Source organism: Strix aluco, chromosome 2, assembly GCF_031877795.1.
Source record: "Strix aluco isolate bStrAlu1 chromosome 2, bStrAlu1.hap1, whole genome shotgun sequence".
In the NCBI taxonomy this organism is placed as follows: Eukaryota; Metazoa; Chordata; class Aves; order Strigiformes; family Strigidae; genus Strix; species Strix aluco.
Window position 1 is genome coordinate 26,601,835 of NC_133932.1, and position 24,488 is coordinate 26,626,322.

Genomic DNA, 24,488 nt, shown 5'->3' on the forward strand with positions numbered 1-24,488 from the left:
CTAACCAAGCTATTAATATAACTTTATAGCCCACACGAAACATGGCCTAAACCTTGTACTTCGCCAGTCAAAAGCAATAAAAAAGATACAGCTTGTTCTTGCTAACTCAAATAGGGCAATCTACTGAAATGGCATTTTTAACTGGCTTAAAAATGACTCTATAAAAGACTAGTTGTTATCGTGGTCTGGTATTCAGTAACTGCATGGAGGTGGGGAGAGAGGGGAGCAAAGTGGTCTTTGAACAAAGCTGCCACCATGAAGCCTCAGAGCAAACATACTAATTTTTTTAATGATGGAAAATGACTGGAGAAGAAAAGCTGTATAAAATAATGAGTTAATCGTACTAAACACTCCTCCAGGTCAACAAACTGCTCTCCAAAGTAAACACTGAGTGGCTGTTTATCAGTGCCTCTGTCTGCTACCAGCCTTGGTCCCCCAAGCCTGAACCAATGCTGACACAAAGCACGTAGTTCCCCATAACCCAGCCCACATGTCAGAGTTTCCACTAGAAACTCATTTCTTGAGTGCTTTCAAAGGGTACCTCGTGCAGGGCTGGCACTGACACAGCCAAGAGCAAGCGGGAAGCTACCGTTCATGAAGTTAAACAAGGGCAAGATGGTTTGCAAGGTCTGTAAGTCTTCCTCAGGAAGAGGCAAACCATGTAGGAAGTCTGAGCAAAAAGGCAATTTCATCTGGCAAAAAATGTGCTGTGTTGATTAAATGAGTTTGTGAGGAACTAAATAAAGAAGCAATTTAAGAAACGCAGATCTTAACACTGAGAAAGATTTTTGCAACTGTGTTGCAAAATGTGCAAGGGGGAAGGGATCTGACTCCTCTTCCTTTAAATGCCCATTGACCCTGAATTTTGAGCAGTATCGTTCCTGCCCAGTTGCTGCAGAGCACTCTCAGTTCCCGGTGAGAAAAGTCACTCCAAGTGCTCTTCTGGCAGTCTGTCCAATTCTGGGAGTGTGCACACAGGTATTTGCAATAATTATGTAATTAAGACTTTATTATTTATATGACATTTAATTAAAAGTGACTTTCAGTGGCACACAAAACCATGAAAAGAAAATGACTTTAAAAGAAGGTTAAGGATGTGTGACAAACTCAGAGGAGCTATGAAAATGACAGTTAAGGACTTAGCATGATGTGCACTTCTACCTCCCTGCTATCCTTTCTTACCCTTCACTTACACATGGGCAGGAACACCGAGGGACAAGACTGGAAATCCACCCTGCACAGAACTGTGACTGCAGTAAAGGGGAGCGCTGTCTGAGTAAAGACTGGTTAAACACTACATAAGCACTGCAGTCTTTGATCTTTAATCCCTTAAATACCAACATCTTTCCTCTGCTGAAACTTTCTCCTCTCCAAACCAGATGAATTCACAGACGAATTCTCATATTTTAAAAACAAATCACCTTGCTCCAGTTAAAGTCCTTTCCCTGCTTACTTACACAGCACGATTTTGTTAATGCTGTGTGCTATCTAGGTCCTGACCTCGCAGGGTTCAGCTGGATTTCTTGTGCAAGAGAAATTACACACATGCATGCTTGCAGAATGGTCTTTAAGTGAAGATGAAAATAGATATGCCCAAAGATGAGCTGAGAAGCATTCAACCCCATGCCTGTCCAGCGCCCACGGAGCGGGGTAGCTGGCGAACTTGCCCAGTGAAGGTGGGGATATCCCCTACCATGAATGCTCCCACGCCAGAGCAGAAGCGGCAATAAGGAGCCTACAGCCTTGTAGTGCTATACACAGACTGCATACAGAGTAGCGTGGGGAGACACAGTATGTCCGAGGGCTTTTCTGTTCCTTTTGGCAAGCCTGAGAAGCGGCCACAGCTGCTGATACAGTGCACTCACCTGCCAACCCCAGAGCGGAGAAACGGGGGATAGGCAGAAAATACTCCCTCCCTGGTATGACAGTGCTTTGGTCAGAGCCTCTGTAACTCAACAACTATACCACAGCCATACAAGATCCTTTACAGCAGTTATTTTGATGGCAGGAAGAGCCTCCTTGCCTATCTTACACTTTGCTCATGCATGATGTGGGAGCTGGTCCTGCTCCCAGGGAGTCACTGAGAATGAAAGCCAGCTCCTGCATTCCTTGATAGGGAGAGGCATGTTTTCAGTGGAAGGTATTCCCTCAAATGACCTTCCAGAGGGAAACAAGATTAAAAAGTAACCTCTAAGTCATGGTTAAATCTGACCGTTCCAAAAGCTCATTTGTTTTTTCTGAAGAGTAAGCAAACTTTAGAAAACCCTTGCACAAGTTTTACTGCCGTCCTGCAGTCTTATCCTTGACAACAGGTAATGACCAACAATAAGCTAATTCTAAGAAACTTGGGGGAGGGGGGGAAAAAGAGAGTTAGTTTTTATTACTTTTAAATGAGTGTTTGATACATCATGTTGGTTCCCCTGATTAATGTTCACAGCAAACTCAGCCATTGGAGTTGTAATGTTTCTGCAAGCTTCCCTACAGCAAAGCTTAGCCATTAATTCAGTGGCATATGTCAGCTCAGCAGAGCAAGGTCACTCTTCCCTTTCAAGGGGAACCTTTTTAGAAATAATAAAACTGACAGAAAGTTCTTTTTTGCATGCTTTATGTCACCTGAGGTTGAGTGCTGCAGTTAATATCACAGAGCTTATAAACATTCCCATCTTCAGCAGTCTCCAACACCACTGGGCTCTTGGAACCTCAACATGTTGGTTTTTTTTTTTTTAAGTAATATAGTGACAGCTTTATGTGGGGCAGATATACAGTATGTAATCCTAAATGAGTAAAAAATGAGTAAAAAATGAACAAATCTTTTCTTAGGATCTTTAGAGGAGAAATTTTGGAAGGCACTAAGAGACTGCTGATACTGCAGTATGCATTTAGGATGTTAATGTTTAGAGAAAAAGATGTGGGATTAAAGACTTTGTCTCCATAATGCTTGCACCTTTGGCTAAGAGGGTGAAAATCTTGAAATCCTACTGGTCCACCTTGTTTCCATTTCACTGTTAACTGATACTGTGGGCTGGAAATCTGTATAGGCATGCGATGTAAAGAGAACACAAAGATAATTGATCTATTTATGGAATAATTTTGAATTTGTAAGTAGCTAAAGATATGTTAGTCATCTGTTACGATAACTAATTGTGACTGGAACTTATTTATCGGGATACAAATATTATGGAGCATGATAAACAAACTAATTAGCTGAAGAATAAGATCCAAACAATAAGCCAATTTTTTCCCCCTCATTATCTCCTTTCAGACATCCTGACTACACTTGATTAATGAATCCATAGTGAGATTAGCTGAAATTGCCTTAATGGAGATGCACTACAGTAGAGAAGCAAAATTCAGTGCAGTATCTATCATCAGTCACTGTGAATTTTAGTTTTTCATCAAATCTATGTGTCCATTTATTTACATTATTTTTATCTGAGGAAAAAAAAAAAAAACAACAACACACAAACCACCCACACTATACTCATTACAGTGGGTTAACTTTTGACTCCTTTAAAATAATGACCAGTGGCACCATTTTTTTCTCCCTCATGTATCCTCCCTTTTCAGAAGACTGAGTTCCAGTGTTGGCTTATTGCCATCAACGGGCCAAAGTTATCCTTATTTTCCAGTTGAAGAAAGCACACATGGCACTTCATTGCAGCCTTGCAGGCTTCAAAAGCTGGATATGCTTGCACAACATATGCCTGGGAATCTAAAATATGCTCCTTGGAAATTTGAAGTCATAAAATAATTTCAATAAGCTTTTGGTTTTCACCAGTATGGAAGCTGAAAGGTTTCCAGCTGAGGGTTTCCTAGTGATTTAGCACTGCTTAGGAACACCTCTTAGTGCAGAAGTTATGATGTGTTAAATTCTGGGTTTTCTTTGTAGCATAAGTTCTATAACTGCAATCCCAGGAAAAAAATCTAGTCCTCTGAAGACAAGATAACATCCTGATTCTGTTCAGGTCACTCTTATACCAGAAAAGAATGGGTACAATCAACAGCTCACTGAGAGGACCGGGTACAGTAAATGGTATTAGTCCAGCATGGGCACATCAATTCCCCTCTCTCTGTTCGTTTATCTCTGTGGCAAGGAGTTACTGCGATCACAGCTCAGTGGAAAACTACAGTTTCATCTCATGAAAAACAAATCTACGAGACGTTTGAAGTGTGTTTTCATTCTGATGCACAACAAAACATAGACTAAGCTTTTCACCCCTCCCCTGCAGCCTCCATGAAAACCACGCATAGTTGAGAGACACTCACCAATGATATGATGCTACGGAGGCACAGACAGCAATGAGGGCTTTGACGTGTTATGTGAAGCCCAAATTCAAGGCCATGCTCCAAATCCTGCTTAAATCTGGCCTTCCATTGCAAAGGGAATCATGCCAGCTACAACATTTAAAGCTTTCATGAATGGGTAGGAACATGTCTGCTCTTTCCATTCCCTCAGATACTAACCAAAATTCCAAACACATAGTTTTCAAACATTTTACCCATGTAGACACAATTATCAAGAGACATTAATCAAGTAAATATGATCTCCATTATAGACAGAAGGAAAATCATGGAAACACCCCAATAGATGATATCAGAAGAGCCTCGCCATCTACTTGTGACTAGAGCTGACTGCCTGCTCTACCATCATCAGTCATTTCATGCACCCTCTACACAGGCTCTGAGCTGCTCATCCATCAGTGAACCATGTCCTCTTTCCAGCTCTGTGAATAGGTTTTTGGACTTAACATCTGACCTTAAAAAAGAGGCAGACAGACAGAAGTATAGGAGAAAAACAGCGCAGTTGTGGTGAATGAAAGCAATTTGTGAGTGGTAAAGCTCAGCATCCGCTTTGCACAGGTGAAGGCAGCAGAGGGTCAAGCTGCGTGAGCTCATTTAGCTGTCTCAGCCACTTTGTCATCTCATCTTCACACATCTACTTTTGGTTGTGCCGTTGCTAAGTGAAGCCGTTTTCTTTATCTCACAGCTGCAGGCTGTCAGTGACAAATCTCCATCTCTATCTCCAACATAATGGTAAAGGAAAGACATGAAACTGCACCATAGATTTTCCATGCTTTCTGGTTGAACAGCACTCCTATACTGTTTCTCTTCTCCCTGAGGAATCCATTAGAAACCCTGCAGAAAAACCTAAACCCAAGTACTCAAGTATTCCAGTAGACCCATATTTCACTTGCCTTTCAACATACCTGAAAGAACAGTAAACCTACCACACCTTCTGAATGAGGTCAGCATGATGAAGTAGAGGAACTTCCTATGCTTCTCAAGGAAGTAACCACTCATCATCCCATGGAAATCAAGGTCAGGAGCATGAAGTTACTTGGTTGTTCTTATGAAGATTATAAAAGAGGTGAAGACATAAAAGGGTAGGAAAGGGACTAAAACTCCATCCAGAGGACATAATGGTGCAAAACATTAGGTGGATCACAAGATCTTTTTCCCAGAGAAAGCTCCTTGTCATCCTCAATGCTGGGTGATGGTTAGAAATGACAAATCCTTTGCTGTTGACATTCAGCTTACCAGAAAGATGACAGTAGATGTTACAACTGGCAACAAAGCAGCCTGAGGACTGTGTACAGATGAAGCTATTATCCAGATTTCTGTGTGTCCATGGAATAAACCAAAGAGGTATGGGGGAAGAAGTGGCAATATGGTGTGTATAATATGTATAGTCAAAGAAGCAGCTTCCCCGAAGCAATTAAAATATCTCCAGACTTTTCCCTAGACTGGAATTTCAGTCTGAATTTTGGGAAGAAAACAAGAGTAAAAACATGCTCTTGGTGCACTGTAAGTGGAATAAGATATAAAAAGATGGAAAGGTAAGAGCAAGCAGGTATACAAGAGAGATTTCACTTGGGGCAAAAGGTAGGTGGGCATTCATCTTCCTGTGGAATATCAACACATGTGCACACACATGCCTTCATCTGGTATATGCAACTAAGTTCTCCATTATGATGATTTAAAGAACATATGACTTGCTAAATATTCAGAGCATATATAATCTGTAGCCTGGTGCCAAGCAGCAAAATGTCTAGAGCAAAAACACTGACATTGCTAATTTGTGGAAGAGAGTATAACTGTTTCTAAGAACTGAAGTAACTCTGCTGTCTCTGTTTCAAGCTTTCAGAAGATAAAGGTTAAGGGATATTGTGATTACAGAGGCCCAGAAGTCTTTTTATTTTCCTCTCTGCAGTGGGTAGTGCTGTGGGTTTCTGCCCACACATTGTTGTGTGTGGGTTGAGTCTTCTAGCTAAAGTGTTTGTAGCCACCCACAAATTGCTTATACCAGCTGGCCAGTGATGGCTTTATAATGACTTCAGTCTGGATTTATGCTATGACACAGATTACTAAAAAAGTGTTGAAACCTCCAGAAAACTGTAGGCCACATCCTCTGCCTGTCCTGCCTATACACAGTTAATGCTTTCTTCCAGCAATGACGGGTATCCTGGCCAATGTTTAATTTGGGGTATTTTGGGTTTCCTAGAAACATAGTGTTGAAGTAAGCCAACTGCTCTATAAAGCTAATTAAAGAATTAGAGGGCAACTAATGCTGATTTATGTCACCTTGGTAGTTGTGCTACAGTATTTATCAGAGAGTAGTTATAAATGATGTGGCTGATAGTCCGGTTTCTAAAAATGGCCGGAGAACGTGGTTCAGACATCTTGAAATGCTCTTGCTTGCTTAGGAAAACAAACAAAGAACAAAATTGGGTTTGTTACTCTAAGCAAAGTCGATATTAATGTGAAAATATTCCCTTACTATCCAGGCCTTAAGCTGGATAGTATCCAGCCTTAAGCCTGGATAGTGAAGGAAAACAAGGACAGGGAAGAAATAAGAAATTACCTGAATTTTGAGCAAAGTTGGTCAAAATTTAGAAGGTGCTGTAATCAAGGGAACACACAAAAGAGGTCAGGACTGGACCAGGCCAGGAGTGGACCAGATGTCTTTTTTTCCTATGGCACACGAGCTAGACTAGAGTTGTGTGAGCCCTCAGCAAGCCTGTCTGTTTGTCTGAGTATCAAAATGTGGAGTCTGGACATCTTAATCAACCTCCTGGCAAGGGGCAGGAGAGACATGGATGTTCTTTTCCCACAAAGACCCTGGACCCTTACTTTCTGGTGAGAAAACAAAATTCCTCAAATTTCAAGACCTTACTAGAAGAGATATGCTAACATATATGTTAAGACGCAAACAACTTTCTGAAACTTCTGTTGAAAAAAACCCCTAAAAATTGGCTGATGATCAAGAAGCAAGATGATAATATAAATGAAGAAAAAATATCAGAGGTAAGAGGAGCACTAACATGATTGTAGACCCTTCTACTTACACGAGAAAAATAACCCAAAGTTAACTCTAACCTTGTTCTAGCTTTTTATGAAGCCTGAGGGAGACAAGAAACACCTTCTGAAGTGTCACTTGCTATCCCTTTTTTCCCCATCTACACATACATGGTTATTACAAGTATCATCTTTTCTTTCTCTGAACCCTCCCTGGTAAAGGCCCACAGGTATTTCCACTATAACCCAGGTTCTTAAAACTACTTCCCAGATGTTGTCATCTGTTTCTGCTTATTTAACAGAGTTCAAATTGATTTTGACAAACAGTCTTTCTTCAAGAGGCAATGCAGTAAAGACCTTTAATGACAAAACTATGTGTCATCTTTGCCTACAAGCATAAATTTGCGCAGCGGGCAGTACGGTGAAAACAGCTTATCATCAACTCATCACCTCTCATCATTGTTAGAATGAAATGCAAATAGAAACGAACATCACTTCAGTCATGGTTGTGAAAATTAACATCTGTGACATTAGCAGTGGCTCATTTATTATGCACTCAAAATTTCAGGGGGAAAGAAAAGAATATAAAACTTGATGTTTTCAGAACTCTACCAGCCTTTACCTTTGAAATAAAATTAAAATCCTCAGCTTCTCCCACTCAAGGATAAATCCTAGTTAATATTCATTAACACCAAGCAATCTCTTCACTGCAGATCTTGTCCCACAGAAGATCTAATTATGTCTTGAATTATTTTTGGTGTTTAGGTTTGCTGCACCCATTTTCTATTTTCTTTTCTTTAATAAGTATTCCCCACTAAAGAGTCACAAGCCACTGTCTAAGAAAAAAGCATCACCAAAAAACTTGCTTATAGCATGCCTACAATCTCCATATACTTAGGTAAGCGATAAACTTTACTCAGATGACAAATCCCATTGAAATCAATGGGATCACAGCTAATTTATTCATTTAAGTGTTATCAGAATCAGGATCATGCCTTCAGTGAGTAATATATAAAAAGGGGAAATCCTGGCCTCAAGTCTATGGCAAAAATGTGCATTGATTTCTGTGGATGCAGGGTTTCATTTAAAGCTTATAAAAAGGAAAATTATTGGTATGAAATAGTACTAGGGAACAAAGCTACACATTAAAATATTTTCTCCCATTGGATTTTCTCATAACCCTGAAAATAAATAATAGTTTATCACCTAAATAAGTGACTATTGATTTAATTAGAAGCTTGGACATGTTTTTGCCTAAACAAAATGCACAGGCATTGACCCTGAATTGTCTTACACACCAGAAGTAGCTGAGTTTCAAGCACCAAGTGCATTTGGAAGCAGAATAAGGAAACAAAAATGTCTCAAACCTTTAGCATAAACATAGATCAACTGTCATGTAGAATAATGACACAAGACTTTCTTCAGTCAAGCCAGAAAAAATGGCACAAAGTAGTCTTTGCTTCAGCTTGAAGTAAAGCCAAGAATCATCAGGCAGTTCTCAAGTTTGCTATATCTGTAGGAATTTGAGAGAGAGAGAGAGAAACAAATAGGCTCTACCCAGCACATTACATCCCATGAAGTGGGTAAGACAATGCAGGAACATTTTATAGATCATTTGCACCTTCCATTGTCATTTGCACCTGGTCAAATGTGTAAAACAGTGCAAAGTGGAATGCAGAGTAGCTGCAAAATGTTTTAATGGTGTTTTATTTGCATGGTGCCAGGATATGGTAGGATGATGATGCCAGGATATGTCTGAAGCATATGAAAAAGAGAAGACTAGATCCTATGTAATTTCTTAGAATGTTTTTCTTACCATCTTTCTAAATCTTCTTCATGCCACTCCCCAGACACACGGACATCTGTAACGTCATAAGGGCCAGGTGATTTTAGGGGTCTTTGTTTCATCCTCTAAGGCGACTGCTGTCCTTCTCCCCAGCTCTCTAAGGGGTTCTGGGACAGACTGCACAAATTCATAGCTGAAACAAGTCTAGCAAAAGCATCCTATCTCCACTTGCTACAGTACTTTCCTTCTCTGCAACTAAAACTCCAGCAATGCAAGAGACACATGCTCTCCCTGCAGTGGAGCTGATGGAGCTGAGGCTGACTCTGGCCATCAGAATGACCATGAACCTCAGGGTAAGGTGCAAGACCTTGTTTGTTTGACCTCACCTGTCCACAAACAACACTGCAGATCAGAACAGCTATGCCATATAAACCAAGCCATGTCTCGTCTGACAGAAAAGAAAGAGCGAGAGGTGAGGACTGAAAGGAAAGCTGAGAGAGAGCTGCCCCTTGGTGGATGCCCTGATGGGAGGTGCACAGGCTCTGTTGTGATAGAAAGTCATTTAAGGTCCTGGATAGACAGATAGGTTAGATTAGACAGGCTTGAAATAGAGACCTTAGCCCTTCAATGTGTTGAATTTCTTCAATATTAAGCAAGGTATTTTTAAGCCTTAGGACTTTTCCTTTATAGTTCAACTACCTGGGTCCTCAGCTGATGTACAAGGTATAAATGTACAGTTCCATGGCAGTATGTACAGCTACAATGATAAACATTGGCAAAGGATCAGAATCCTTCCAGTATGTCTTTTGATAACATCTCTCTCACATCTCTCTCCCTGTTTTGTCTGGGATGACACCAGGTGTAGAATTTTTTTGCCTAGCAATGAATGTTTATTTATTTAGTTTACACAGAAAGCATACAATAGTTATATGCATATCCATACATATGCAAAAGCTGCCAGATATGCAAAGAAGTTATTAGCATGACTGCAGCACTACAGAAATCCTGCTGTATAATGAAACAAACTGCAACACTATTATTTCATGGCAATGGACAAGTATCAACCCTTTCATAGCAGACACTGAGAGTTGTAAGAAGCTACTTTTTGTCAACATAGCACCTAATGCATCTGCAGAAGTCCCTTAAGCACCACAGTAATCAATAAAGTAAAGTAAATGCATTGCATGCAGAGAACTGGCAGTTAGACACTGAAAATCTGTATTCATCCTGCATTGGTCATTGACTTGCCCACCACTACTGGAGGCTTTTTACAGGAATAGCAAATTGCCTCGAGAAGGGTTTTAACACCAGCCTTCCATGGTATTCCTTCATCTTTATCAAAAGGCATAACTAGATGCTGATATTATTCACATTAGAAAACAATAAAAAAAAAGGGATTACAAAGAAAATCCTGGTGAAACACTTGAATTAATGTACAGAAGTTCATCCAATTGTGTTAAAGACAACTCGTTGCTATGGGTAAGATTCAGTTACCTAAAAAGATCTTTTTGGTGTTCTCTTTGAGGGCCTAAGGTAGCAAACCTGATTTTTACTTAACACTCCAGACTTTATGGCTCTCCCATAGGTCTTGTGTCAGCCCAGTGTGGATGTGTTGGAGACACTGGGACATTTAAGCTGCCTAAAGGCAAGGTGAGGTAGCCCGAGACCTCCACAGGTCATCCCACCCTGTGAGTACAAGGAGGTACCAAATGTTGCGTGCGCAGAGCAGGGGCAGCCAGGAAGTGATCTAGGGAAGTCACTTGTGAAATCCTGTAACTTCTGTTGGGAGGTAAGGACCTGTGCCTCATGTTACCCAATTCAGTATTAAGCAACTTAAGTATTTACGTTGCTTCCACAGGGCATGTTTTGAAACATGCTACAACAAGCTAAGATTTCTGTTCTGTGCGATGTGAGGCTGTCTCCTTCTATGACCTTTTTGTGAATAGCACATTCAGCAGAAACATTCTCATGGTGGAAAGTTTACACAATTCTGTGCGAAAGTGGGACTACAGTAACTGAAATATTTCAAAGCACACTACCGAGGCAGTAAGACATCCTGAGCCACTTCACCAAGACCTTTCCATTTTTGTAAACATTTACAATAAGACAAAGTCAGCACAGCAAAATCATCAGGTTTGACACTCAGTCAAGTGGTTAGACTGTTTTCATCCCTGCTTTACACATACAGTGAATCAAATCCATGACTATTATATACATATATATATAATATTGTGGGTTTGAGAAGCCACAATGCCAGCATTTTAATAGCATGGAGTGCATTCATGAATAAGTAACTAACTGTGTGGAAAAAAAAATAAAAAATAAAAATCAGACTGTTGATAAGGAATGCATTACTCTGGAAGAAGAAAGTCATCAAAACTTGCTTTTGAAATTACTTAACAGACAAGAAAACAAAGCCCATCCACAGAGTCTCTTGTGGTCATTTCTTGCTTAACCTATAGTGTAGTTAGATATTATTCTTCTGCCCCATCTTTAAAAAACGGTATGATGATTGAACTGAAGAAAATACATACCATACCAACCAGTAAAATGCTTAAAAAACCATTCAAATCGAAAATGGACTCAGAATTGTTTCAAATCCATGGAAAAAGTATTAATTTTAATTGCTAACGAGTCATAGTCTAAAACTGCAAGTGCAATACACAAAACCCAATGTTGAGTAAAACCAGAAGACATTCCTGAAATGGTGTGTGCAATAATATTTAGGACCCAGAAATCACAAAGTGAGGTGTATTCCCAAACTATGAAAAGATGGGTCTGTAAACCAGTACCAGAACTCCTTAGCACAGCTATAGCAGCTTCACAGTGATGACTTCTTGAATTGGATCATTACATTTATAAAGTGAGTATAGACAAATAGATTCCTGAGATTATACCACTGAGGCACTTGCTAGCACATCAGGAAATTGTGAAGCTAAGATTTAAAATGAAATCCTCCTTTTAAAAATTGTTAAGAATTCCCGTTATTATTCATTGACAATAAAAATTAAACATTCTTACCTTTGGCTTTTGACTTTTCTCCTTATCAGACACGTTAGATGGTTTTCTCTTCAACATTTTTAATTCAGGTTTATCCAGCTGATGTGCAACTGCTACTAGCTTGTAACCAAACTAAGTACAACTAAGTGTACTGCACAAGCATACATCAGTTATGCAGTTCCTTATTCTATCAGGATGTGACTTCATGCAGCTGCTTTGCAGCATGAGTGAGAGCGCTGAAATATTTGTTTGGGGAGGGAGTGAGAAAGGAGGGGAGAAAGTGACGGGGTAAAGAAAGAAGTGCACTAAGGAGATGAGTTGAAAATAAAGAAAGGGTTCAGACTGAGAAATGCTTCAAGACTTATCTCCTTCTATGTCACCTTCAGGCCTCAGTAAGACTTTGGACAACCTTAAGAAAATCTTCCTCTTTTCCCTACTCAGCCTTGTGCCACTAACTGCACCCTTCATTTCTTCTGCTGGGACTCAGATGTGAAGAAGGTGTGCTGCTGTTCAGAGGACCAAGGATTATTATCCCCCAGCATATTCACACTGCTCTGTGGAACATGGTCTAGCTGGTCCCTAATGCCTCCCTTTCTCTCTTAGCTCCACAGTAGTGCAATAAGAGCAATGGGATTGAAGGTCACTGTTTGGCAGAGAAGGGAAATTTTCTAAAGCCATCTTTTTCTTTTCCATGGTGGAATAATTTTTTGCCATTCATCACAGAATTTGGACTCAGTGAAACAGTAATTTTCAGTCCTTCGTTGTCCTTGATTTGCTGACAAAGTCACAGGGAGAAAAAGCAAGTCTAACAGAGGGCTTACAACAAAGAAACAGAGGAGAATAACAAAGGTCCTTTATACCCTCTTGAAAAACAGTCCAGAGGCTAAATGAAAGTGGAGGTATTAAGATAGCTTTGAATTTCTGCTTCATTTTTCTTAATATTATTTGCCAAAGTCAAAAAACAACAGTCGTGAATATCCTAAGTAAAATTTACTTGTTGTGAATCCCAGGCCACAAAATCTGAAACCATGAAAAAATCCCAACTTTTTGCTGAAAGATGGAGGCAAATTCTCAATTTCAACCCCCAAACTTTTGGGCCACCCACAGAGTTTCAATTAAATCTTAATTTATCATTACTACAAATGAAAAAGGAATCTATTTCTAAGTTGCAAGAGAAAGGTTCAAGAATGTCAAGAAAAAACTTTAGTAAAAATTAATTTTGTTTTTGAAATTTTCATAACATTTTTTCAAACTTTTTTTTCAAGCAAATCTATTCCAAGCAACTTTTACTCATAAGTTTTGCACAGATAAAAGCTCTTTTTAAAAAGCAAGCCACTGTGGAGGGCTCTTGCACCAAATAAAAATCAGAAGTCCTTGTCAATCCAAATACTCAGGTGCACAGACCTTTCTTTCTCTATGTGATTCTTTTAATATGGTTGAACTCAAATTTCAAGGAATGCTAAAGAAAGATGTTCAAACTGAAAACTGAAAGAACTGATGGTTGAAAGCTGGTAAGAAAGGCACAGGTCTTAATTCTTCGAATCTGTACACACTTCTAACTTTTTGAATCATCTATGAGAAGGCAATGCTAGATAGGCATGTAGTCTCTTGGCTGAATTGCTCTCTTCTTCTTCTATCATATGAATACTGCAGGGAGGGATAAGACTGCTCATCAGATGAATTCCCATTTCAGTTTGCTATTTGGACTTCTATTTAAATGTTTAAGAAAAGTTTTGGAGGCCTTCTTGGATTCTGATGGATGGGCAACAGAATGGACTGAGACTGACTGATTAAAAAATAACTTATTATATGCTAATAGTATAATGAGGTTTTCCTTTCCAGACCTTCTAAGAACCAGGTTGGTGAGAAGAGGAGGAGGAACTGGGGTTAAGGTGCTAAAATTCTGCCAAATATAATGCAAGATTGTTCTCTAGGTTATTGGATTGCAGTGAAGTCCAAGTTGAACCTCAATCCATTAACCAAGATGTTTCACTTCACATTTTAATCAGAACTACATTTATCTAGGACAGAGTTGAATTTGTTATTGTTATTATTAATAATATCATATCCATCAGAGTTCATAATCGTTGTTATTATTAATAACCAATAATTAAATAATAATAATGAACTCTGAGAGATATGTTTCTTTCATATATCTGATAACAACACCTGAAAAGTCCATTTAAGTTTCTAACTACAAGGAGGTTTTACCATTGATATTTACTCAGCTTTAGCAATTCAGGAGGGCCGTATGTTTTTATAAAAGCTGTATGTATAATAGTAATTAAACCTGATTATTTATCTACATAGATGTACATTGTAGTATATTGTTTTTCTTTCTAATCTGATTCAAACATGAGGATTAAATCAGACTCTGCTGATCATTAGACTGTGATTTCCTGTCTCAGGCCACTGTTAAAATCTTCATGATTAATAAAATGGGAACTCATCTGAAGAGTAATATATGAGCTTCCTTTCTATAGAATATTTATTGTTAAACAGGAAGAAAGAGGTCATTTCAAGAGATATAGTACTCACCCATATCTATTTCCTTTCCTCATCCACATATCAGAAAAATTATAGCAGCTTGAAAGCTGACCTGATTATGTTCTTGCCCTTGGAAAGTTGACCCACAGTAGTTTTAAAAGTAACAAAGTGAAGAAAATCAAACATATATAACATTAAGTTCATTTAATTTAGTTAACTGATAAATTTCAAAAGCAGCTTTTTTGAATTAAAAATTAATAATAAGCTTGGTGCTTGTATACTCTGTATTTGAGACTAATTTTTCAAAGGGGAATGATTATCTATGTAAAATTAAAAGAAGAATTATCATACTTCGTTTTCTGTTGGACATGACTGCAGGTAAATTACTCCATTTCCTTGCTGGTCTTTGAACCTGATCCAAACCCCAGTGAAATCAATAGAAGTTTTTCAGATGAATTTTATGGGGCTTCATCCTGAACTACCCAGGCAATGTCACTCTTCTCTCTGGGAAGTCCTATGGGGAAAAAGGCTATCTGCTTAAAAATAATTAAGATGACCCCATGAGAATGATTCCCACTGTCATTATATTTATAAAAGGCAACATACCTTATAGCTTATTATTATCATTATTCAGTTTAAATGAATGGACCATGATGAATGGTCCTGGATATTCAAGTGTTTTATGTGCCTCCCTCCCACACGATATCAAGCGCTGCAACAGTGACATCAGTGGCTCCATCCAGTTACCTTGCCCTGAAAGGAGAGATCAGTTCCAGTCTAAACTGCAAGTGTAAACTTATCCTTTCAATACTTGATTACGCTGATAAAACTAAAAAGTAGAGTGCAAAGTAGATTGAAGGGTTTAGCATACTGGTCACCTGTCAAAAAGCAAATGAAGTGAGACTTTTTTTTTATTAGCAACTCATTTTTCATTGTCTGTCAGACAAATCTGGTCCAAGTTTAACCAGAGTCTGAGATACCTTGGGCCTGTACATTGCTTTCCTTAATGCTAAGCAATCCCAGAGTGTGTTAGTCTGTTTATTTTAAATAAAATAAGGTTGTATTTTGTACAAGAAAGGGATCATGCCTTCAGCCTCTGCTTTTATGGCCATGCCTCTCCCTGTATGATCTAACTCCCTTAGATATTGCAGAAATCTCAAAATAGCAAGTGGAACTGAGTGAATAATTTGCAGTGAATAATTTACTTAACAAATTTAATCTTTATTTCCTCAAGGAATGTTCATGAGCAGAAAAAAATTTCCTCATATGTATTAATTATGGGCCAGAACATAGCTGGATACTTCCCTCTCCTGTTACAGTCACTGCCACTCCTCGGCAGAGCTCTCTCCATAAACTACCCCAGCAAAGACTCTATGGAAACTAAAAAGAACAAGTGTGAAAAAGTGAAGCTAAGCCCTCCCTCCCCTGCCAACAACCCATGAAAGAAGCCAGATATTGCAGGCTGGGCTGTCTTTATAACTGTTTAAACTAAACACTCGCTTTTAATTTTAACTCCAAAGATTGAGACTGTGATTTTCCATTGGGATGCTGGGGAATGGAGCTGGATACTTAAGGTTCCATCTTTGAAACTCCCACAGTCACTGCAAATTCATCACTGCAAGCATCCATAATTTAGTACTGAAAATTGGTCCAAAATGCTTAGGGGCTTCATGCAACAGGGTGTGTAATTTCCGATTGAATAGTCTCCTATGTGCTTTTCATCAGGAATAAAAAATGAAGAAGCTACAGAAACTGTGAGTCTTCAAGAGACAAGATGGGATTAAATAATATTTTAAGCTTACACCCTTGGTTTGGCAGAGGGTTGACACTATATCAAGAAGACTTCTATCCCATACAAAGTATAATTCTTATGAAGCCTGCAGAAACTGGTTATTCAGCAAAGCTAGTAACTAACATTTGAAGTTAGCTTCAAAAACTTCGTCTTTGCTGAATAATTTATTTTGGGGGGATTTTTAATACCATACATCCACTGAAACAACATGAGGGAAAAACAACAGAGTGGAGTATAAGCTTCTTTAAGCAACTGTCAGGGCACAGAGTAGCAGGAATACCCTCATCATGCCAAGTCTCAGGAATTATGAATTCAGCCTCTCTCATACTATTGGGCTTCCTTCTCTTCCTGAAAAAATATTTTTGTGATTCTTCCTTCTCTCATGCTAATCCTTTGTCACTAAGGTCAATGGAGTCACAAGAAATGTGGCAGGGACAGGCTACAGCGCATCACTGCCAGAGCTACTGAATTTAAAGGTGTGTGGTACAAAAAGCGGTTGCTGTTCTGTGAGTAAGAAAAAGTATCTTATTGCCAGGCCTTCAGACTGTGTCCTTGGCATGCTCCCAACACCATCTGGCCTAAAGGGAAAATGAAGTACCAAGAACTTACCTCAAACTTTGATCCCAACACATTCTCTTGCATTAGCAGTAGATGAACAGATCAGTCATACCTACACTATGTCAGGTTAGCACTAACACTAATAAAAATCTATATTATTGTGACAGGAGGATTCTCAAGGAGATTTGCTTTCACCTATTGAACAAATCCCTTTCTTACTACCTTGAAGAGTAAGAGCCAGAGTTGTATCTATATCTTCTAGTTATTCCTGTTGGGGAAACTCAAAGTCAGCAAGGTTGGTGTCTTGTAAAACACAGCCACAGGCTTATCCAGCATCTGTGTAATAATTTCCAACAGAAATGTGTGCGTCACTAGTGGTTTTCCTGTACAATTTATCATAAGCAGAATACACTTTACTGTCTGTGATGAATAACAGAAAGTAACTGGCAGAATGCTGCTGCTGTGGGTTCAGGCATGTAAGTGAACAGCACAGTTTCTCAGAGTGAATGTTAAAATGTAGCTCAAAGCTACATCACAATGCTCATGTCTAGAACATCTCAATGGATTCTGTTAGTGAACACTGCGATTACTAGTCAGCTACAAGGGCATTTTATCCCACATAATTTGAAGGTTTATATAACTGTTGTTTTATAGTTATACAGCTGAAGCTCAGCCTCCCAGAAATACGTTTATAGATAAAGAGTGACAGTTTCCTTGCACATTATTCAGAAAGCTCAAATATGAGATTTTTGATAAAGTGAACTGATATAAAAACAAATTTAGGCTCTCTGTTTTAATCTCATACACAAAACATGACATGTTTCATTCGGCATTTAGAAGACCAGCTTAATGCACAAGCTCTGGCAGTGCAGCAGGGGATTTTTTTTCAAGGTATGTACATGATGTCTGCCTGCCTATGTCTGATTAGAATCAAGATCAACAGAAGTAAATTCTGATTAACTCTAATGTGTAGCCTGCTGTCAGGAAACTCTTTGTACTGTGAACCATCTTTTACCAGTAAACAGCTCCTGCGGAATTTCTTTACTGGTGTCAGAGTGTCAAGTCACTGTGCCATCACAGCATTAGGACTGCTGTGCAAATACTAACGTGAAAAGGAATAAAGTGTGGTACACTGCATATTCACTTGCAAGGCTTTGATTTCATTTTGGTTCTAGAGGAAAATGTCATTCTTCCTTTCTCCTTGAGCATGGTTTCAAGTGGGTGAAAATCATAATTTGGAAGTGAGAGAGGGACAATTGTAATTGGTTTTAAAACTAACTTTCTACCCATCTAACTGATGTGATACCTGATTGATAGCCAGAAGAAACACAAAAAAGCTTCATCATCAAGAATAGAGGATGTTTCAATCTTACATTCTTTTTTTTTCTTAAAACACTCTGTACCAGACCTGTGGGTTTATCTGTTGCAACACTTGATTCAGGTGCAAACATTAATGGCACTACCTTCAAAAGCAAGCAGGATGTCGTTTAGAATAGCTCCATCACCAGACCTGCCAAATTACATATACTGGGAATGAGACTTGAGCAGTTGATTTGCCATCATGCTCACTTCCAGGCCTGAACCTTGCTGCAGGGAGGTCTGGCTCCTGCTCTGTACATCTGTCTGGCAGGTGTAGCTGGGTACCTAGATCCATTCGCCACACCCCCATAAAGAAGAGGAGGCTCTTTTCCTGCCGGATTTTGGATTTCGGCATGAAGTCCCTCACTGAGGAGGACTGTCTGGGTGATTTCTGCACCTCGTGCTGTCATGGTTGATACCCCGTTTGCCTCATTCAAGGCTTCATGGTACACTTCAGGCTGTGGCTGAATGGTCACAATTGAGTAAGTTGCTCCGGGTCAGCTGAACCTCACTAATGGGGTGGGAACTTGCTCTTAGCCCATCAACAAGATGAAGTGAAGCACAGTCACAAAAATTTATTTTATTAAGGATTTAAGATAATATGCTTTATCTTAGGCTGTGGGCTAAAAGCAGTCATAGGGACAGTCATGGTACTCAGTAGGCATTAGGTAATTACATACATGTCAGTAACTTGTCTTTGGGGAGAGAAGGGAATGGAAAGGGGAGGCTCTCTCTGAAACTGTGCTCTGTGGAAAGAGAGATGGATGCTTTGCCTCTTCACAAACACCTCACTGTTTTTCTGGATTCCCTCCACCAATCTTGATCTTTTTTCATCGTATTATCAAACTCTTCCCCTCTCACTTCCCCACAAAGTATATGAGTCTTTGACTCACAGCTTGCATACCACTTCTCTAGAGAATCTTTCTTTACTTCCTACTCTCACCTATGTGATCCTTTTTACTTCTTTCTCACGTATTATCTTGTGTGTTTTCTGTCTCCCTTGTCTTGCTGCTGCCACAGAAAACAGAGGTTGATGAAAAGGCAACAAAACTTTCCCCTCCAACAGCTCTGTGATCTGTTAAAAGGTCTATTGAGCTACAGACAGCAAACTGGAGAGGAGTCTCATGTCAGAAGTAGCAAAACCCTGAAAACTCGATATAGGCCTGTTAGTTTACAACAAGTAATTTTTGTTAATATATGTACAAACTGGTGAAGATAAATGTTAATATTACGCTCCTCTAGTTTGGGAGGTGAAAGTTCATAAAAATCTTTGAAACATCTTTGGGTTCAAACACCCCTATAAACCTAAATAATGCCTAAAACCCTAAAAAATAGCACCCTCATGTACCATACACACACAAACTTATTAGATTAAGAAAACAAACTTTTAAAGCCAAGGGAAGGCAGAATTAATGCTATCTGTGATACCTGAATATCACCCCTACGTGTGTATTTTATGATGCAGTTTTAATTATGCAGCTTTAATATTTACTACATTTTCTTTACTGAATTTCTGTCTCATTTAGTGCAAAGGATTAATCTGAATAAAGGTGTCAGAGCCTGCAAATAAACTGTTTGAACTCCTGCCCTTCTGGTGCACAAGTCGGTATGTGTATTCTTGCTTGTGCAACAGCCATCTGATGTGTAAAATAACATACTACCCCCATTTTGCAAATGAAGCCTGGGGCAGACAAGTGATTTGTCTAATATCACACAAAAGGTCTGTAGAAGTGCAGGGAATTGAATCTGCATTATCTACATCCTTAATCATTGGATCATGATTCACAGAGTTAAGGAAGCTCTGCTGCTACAAAGAACTGATATAAGGATTTATTTTGTCATCATAGTTCAGTGAAATGCTAAGAAATTGTGTTAAAACTTATTTACTTGGCAGTTGATCATTTACTGCATGTAATCCTCAGTTTGTGACCCTGTGGTTAGATGTGCAGAAAATCTGAGCAAATATAGCTGCAAGCTGCAAGTTTGGGAGTTGACTTCAAGGCTTTCAGACTAAAAAAATCTGAATAATATCCTGCCTATCTTAAAATGGCCACCAGAATTAACTGATTTTTCTCTTTTCCACCTGTACACATCTTGCTGTAGGATGTGAGCTGTCATTTGTATTTATCTGGGAACAAGAACTGTCTTGTGAGCTAGCATGGCTGCTAACACACTAGTCACCTGTCGTAACTGAGGCCACATGTACTGTTCTATTTCCATGCTGATTAATTTTTAGGGGAGTTATGTGGAAGAAAGGATGATCTGTGAGGAAGGAAATCTAGGTATGAAAACACCTACACAATACAGGACTAAATACAGAAACCCTCAAAATATCTGCAAAAGTTTCTGTCTCATGATCTTAAACTCTCTGAACTCTTGATTTTCCTACTTCCCACACACTGTTTGTTGTCATTTCTTGTGGCATGTTATCAAACCTAAGTTGTAAGTAGAAGTGAACAAGAAGTTTCATGTCATTTAACCTAATCAGTTTGGTCCTTTCATGAAAAATATTCAGCCAGATTTCTTCAAATGGATTGGAGTGTAAGCACTTCCAGCAAGAATTATGCTATATTCAAGTTTTCAATTTGATTTGCTTATGTATTAGGGAAGGTGCACTTCTTCAATCAATTAAATGTCTACAGAAAGTCAGTCCAGAAATTTCATTACCATAGGTGAATTCCTTTCAAAATAAAAGTGAATACTCAGATACAAATCACTGTCCAGTTCTTTCTGAAAAGCCCTGATCTTTGTCTTCTAATGATCTGTTCATATACCTGGAAGTATTTAAATAGCAGAATTAGAGGTGTGTCCACTGTGTGTTCACTGTTTCACTTCCAATCTTATTTTTCAGACCCTATTCATTTTACTCACAATTATTTTTTCAAAGCTGGATGAAAACCCAGGATCCAAATTAAATGTTCAGTTTCTAAAACCAAGTTTGAAATTATGCACGACATACCCTGTTTTTGGAGAATGTCACAACAGAAGTATTTCTTTTCCTGGACTTTAAAACAAATTCATTATAATAATGCTGCAGCCCTGGAAATCTTAATTCCCTTCTGGCACTGAAAATCCTCACTCTTCCATTTATGCTTGCTGAGCACTGATATCCTGTGACTTTTCCTACATTTCTATGTGAGGGAGATGAAAACAGAACTAATTTCTTCTGATTTATGAAGGACTTATTTGACAAATAGGCTTTACAGGAACACTTTAAAGCATACAAAAATGACTTACCAAAGAGAATAAGTATCTCAATCTACACTCACAAACATAATTAGCTCCTGAGCCAGCTCAGAACTTCCAGAAAATTAATGTTCCCTAAAAGAAACGTCATTTGAATTAGCTAGGGAAGAAGACAAGGAACATCAGGCATTATTGTATGCACTGCTATCTACCACCCAAGTATTCTTGTAACTTAAGGTTGGTATAAGGATCCTTGAGTCACCTTAAGATGTGGCTTCTTTACAGAAGCCTTAGCCTCAATATCCTTACTGAATTAGTCATCTGGGTAGCACTTTAATTTCAACTTCATCAGGGACACTGAAGAAATCTGAAGCTAAGTTTGCTTGTTCTCCTGAATAAAGATGAGCACACAGGAAAGGTATAGTGAGCTAATGCAAGCACAGTGAAGATTAAACATTTTGACTGCAAATGGGAAGCTTGTCATCAACTCAATAAGCACAAGATCAGGCCAAAGTTTAAGTTTCAAAAGTGAATCTATGCAGAAGTAAAACTGCATTACTTAGTATAAGGCGATAAATTGCACTTAAAAAGTTGCAGTCTTGGATAGGCAGATCCCAAGGCACCCGATGGCTTCATTGGTCTAAATGTTCTTGCCAGCATCAGGAGCTAATACATTAGAACAACACAGGATGAAAACACAGCCTGTATTAGCTGATTCATTCGGCAGGAGCACTGTTCAAGCAGAGTAATGTATACTTTTTTTTTTTTGCTTTGTATGGTGTATGGGAAGAAATGATAGCTTCTCTTTTTTTTTTTTTCTATAAAAAACCAAGAAGAAAAATGTCAATTATAAAATACTGGACTGACAGCAGATCCACAGAAGGATAATATTGTCACAGTGTAGGTATGTAAAGCATCAGACAGACAATACAATCTATTTCTTTCAGTATACAAAGTGCATCATTATGGCAATTCTAAAGGATGCTAACAGGAAGTCATCCTTTCATCAGACAGTTTTTTATCAACAACTGCACTTAGTTTAATTATATTTTGACTCTTAATCATGTTTCATGAAGCAGGTAGCATTCCTTTTTTCTATTAAGAATTCATATGCCATTTATAAAGAATAAGTATATGAAATGCACAATTTTCCACGCACTTTCAACAATTATATTCCCCTTCATACCACATTCATGACAGTAATCCAAAATAACCTTTTATTTCTCTCTCTAGCTGTAGCACTGCAGTACCTAACAGTTATGTCAGAAACAAACCCATGAAATCTGCTGAGTTGAATTGAAATGTTCTTCTGAAGTTATCTGTAACCATATTAAAGATGTTATGGTATTTTAAAATATCTTTCACTGCAAATAAATTCCCTTAATTATCATTCTGTCTTATATACACTAGGAAGTACTAGCAACCCAACTTTACAGAATAGTCCAGCACCATTTGGAGGGGAAAGTTTGGAAATGTTAAACTTTTTAGTAGAGTTAGGTATATGTGCCACTAAGATTATTGGAAAATGTGACATAATTCACTACATAGCTATGAAAATTCCAGTAAGGTATTACAAATCTGAAATAGGACAAGAGTTACCATAGGGAAGAACAACGGCATCAGATTTTTCATATTTTTTAAAACCTGTTTTGAGACTGCATGGTCAAAGTCACCACAGATGAAGACACTAGATTTCTAAGTTTTTCACATTACTATGTAGGAAGGAGCAAAAATCACTGTAGGATGCAGAATGGTAGTGGCAGATATTTGCTATCAGCATGGTGCAACGGTGCAGCTACAGCAAGGCTGGATACCCTCCCAGCCTCCTCTCGTCCAAGCACAGCGTTTGAGGGATGAAGCCTTGTGCTCTAAGAGGTGATTTTCTCCCACGTTTTGTATTTAGCTAGAGCAAGCCGTAGCATATTTACCAACTCCCTGATGTAAGTTTCCTAAATAAAGGTCCCTCTGACAGGAGACAAAGTATGACTCTACAGACACTGAAGCATCAGGAAAATGAGTGCTCTTATGTTCACTAGGATTTGTATCTTTTTTGGCTGAGTCCATATTTTGCCTGGTATTTCTGGGAAAAGTAAACACTGAAAATTCAGTCATGGACCCTGACTTTTCCCCAGTTTTAAAATCAAAGCCATTCAAATTTCACCAACATTGGAATACAACAGACATGCATAAACATATCTCAATCCACACCCCCACACAAGGCTTAAAATTCAAAATGATCTTTCACAAGGTTCTGGGACAGGGTTTGAACTGGGAAATAGTGAGTGCGTTTGACTTTAACCATGTGTTAGTTTTAGCTGTAGCACTGTTCCTTTTTGTCTATCAGTTCATATATCTTTGAAGACTCTGCAGCCTGGAGAGCACAGAGGGGTTTCTAGCTATCTTTTTACCCTGCAAGAGGTGTGCTGAGTACACAGGGTGAAGGGCTGAGCTGGTGAACTGATGGCCAGAGCAGGGTAACAGGTGAAATTAGCTACAATGTTATAAAAAGCAACAGGAAACCTGTCGGGGTGCTTTTAAATGAAGATATGATAAGACGAAAGAGAAGCAGCTGGGGACGGTTTCATATCTTAGAAAACAATTCCGGTTTTCATGTCTTAGCCACACCTGAACATCCATCTTCATGGTCTTGACTGCTTTGTTTACTGTCACCCTTTCAGCTGCTCTTCATCTCTTCACTGGGCAAAGACTTTGGGCCTCAGCTTGGGTACAGCTTAGCAGGACTTCCTAACACCAGTAGAAAAAAGATTTGTACTTGGTGAGGATCTGGCTTCCTACCTTGTCACTGAAATAGGAACAAGTGAGAGCTACGCTTTTAAAAGGACCACTTATTACTGATACTGAAGAAGCTACAGTGACTGGAGCAATTGAAACTTGGTGTCTCAGAAAAGCAATTTGGGGATTTCCAGACATTCTTTTTAGTGCTATAGTTGTGCCAAATGAGGATTCAAAATGTAATTGAGAAAGCTCTTCTAAGGCATGTGCAGGTGTCTCCCAACAGACATT

At 38.8% G+C, this 24,488-nt stretch overlaps 1 protein-coding gene across 7 annotated transcripts in view; it reads right to left on the minus strand.

Annotated features, from left to right (window-relative positions):
• Positions 1-24,488, minus strand: part of SAMSN1 (SAM domain, SH3 domain and nuclear localization signals 1) — a 108,166-nt gene that overhangs the window by 24,173 nt on the left and 59,505 nt on the right. Inside the window, exon 1 of one of the 7 annotated variants that reach the window (XM_074813646.1) lies at positions 12,104-12,299. The exons of 5 other annotated variants lie outside the window; for them this stretch is intronic. In XM_074813646.1, coding sequence (XP_074669747.1) covers positions 12,104-12,160 — 57 coding nt within the window. In that variant the 5' untranslated portion in view covers positions 12,161-12,299. Of the gene's footprint in view, positions 1-12,103; positions 12,300-24,488 lie in introns of those variants that run through there. One more of the 7 variants, XM_074813649.1, reaches the window with a different exon arrangement.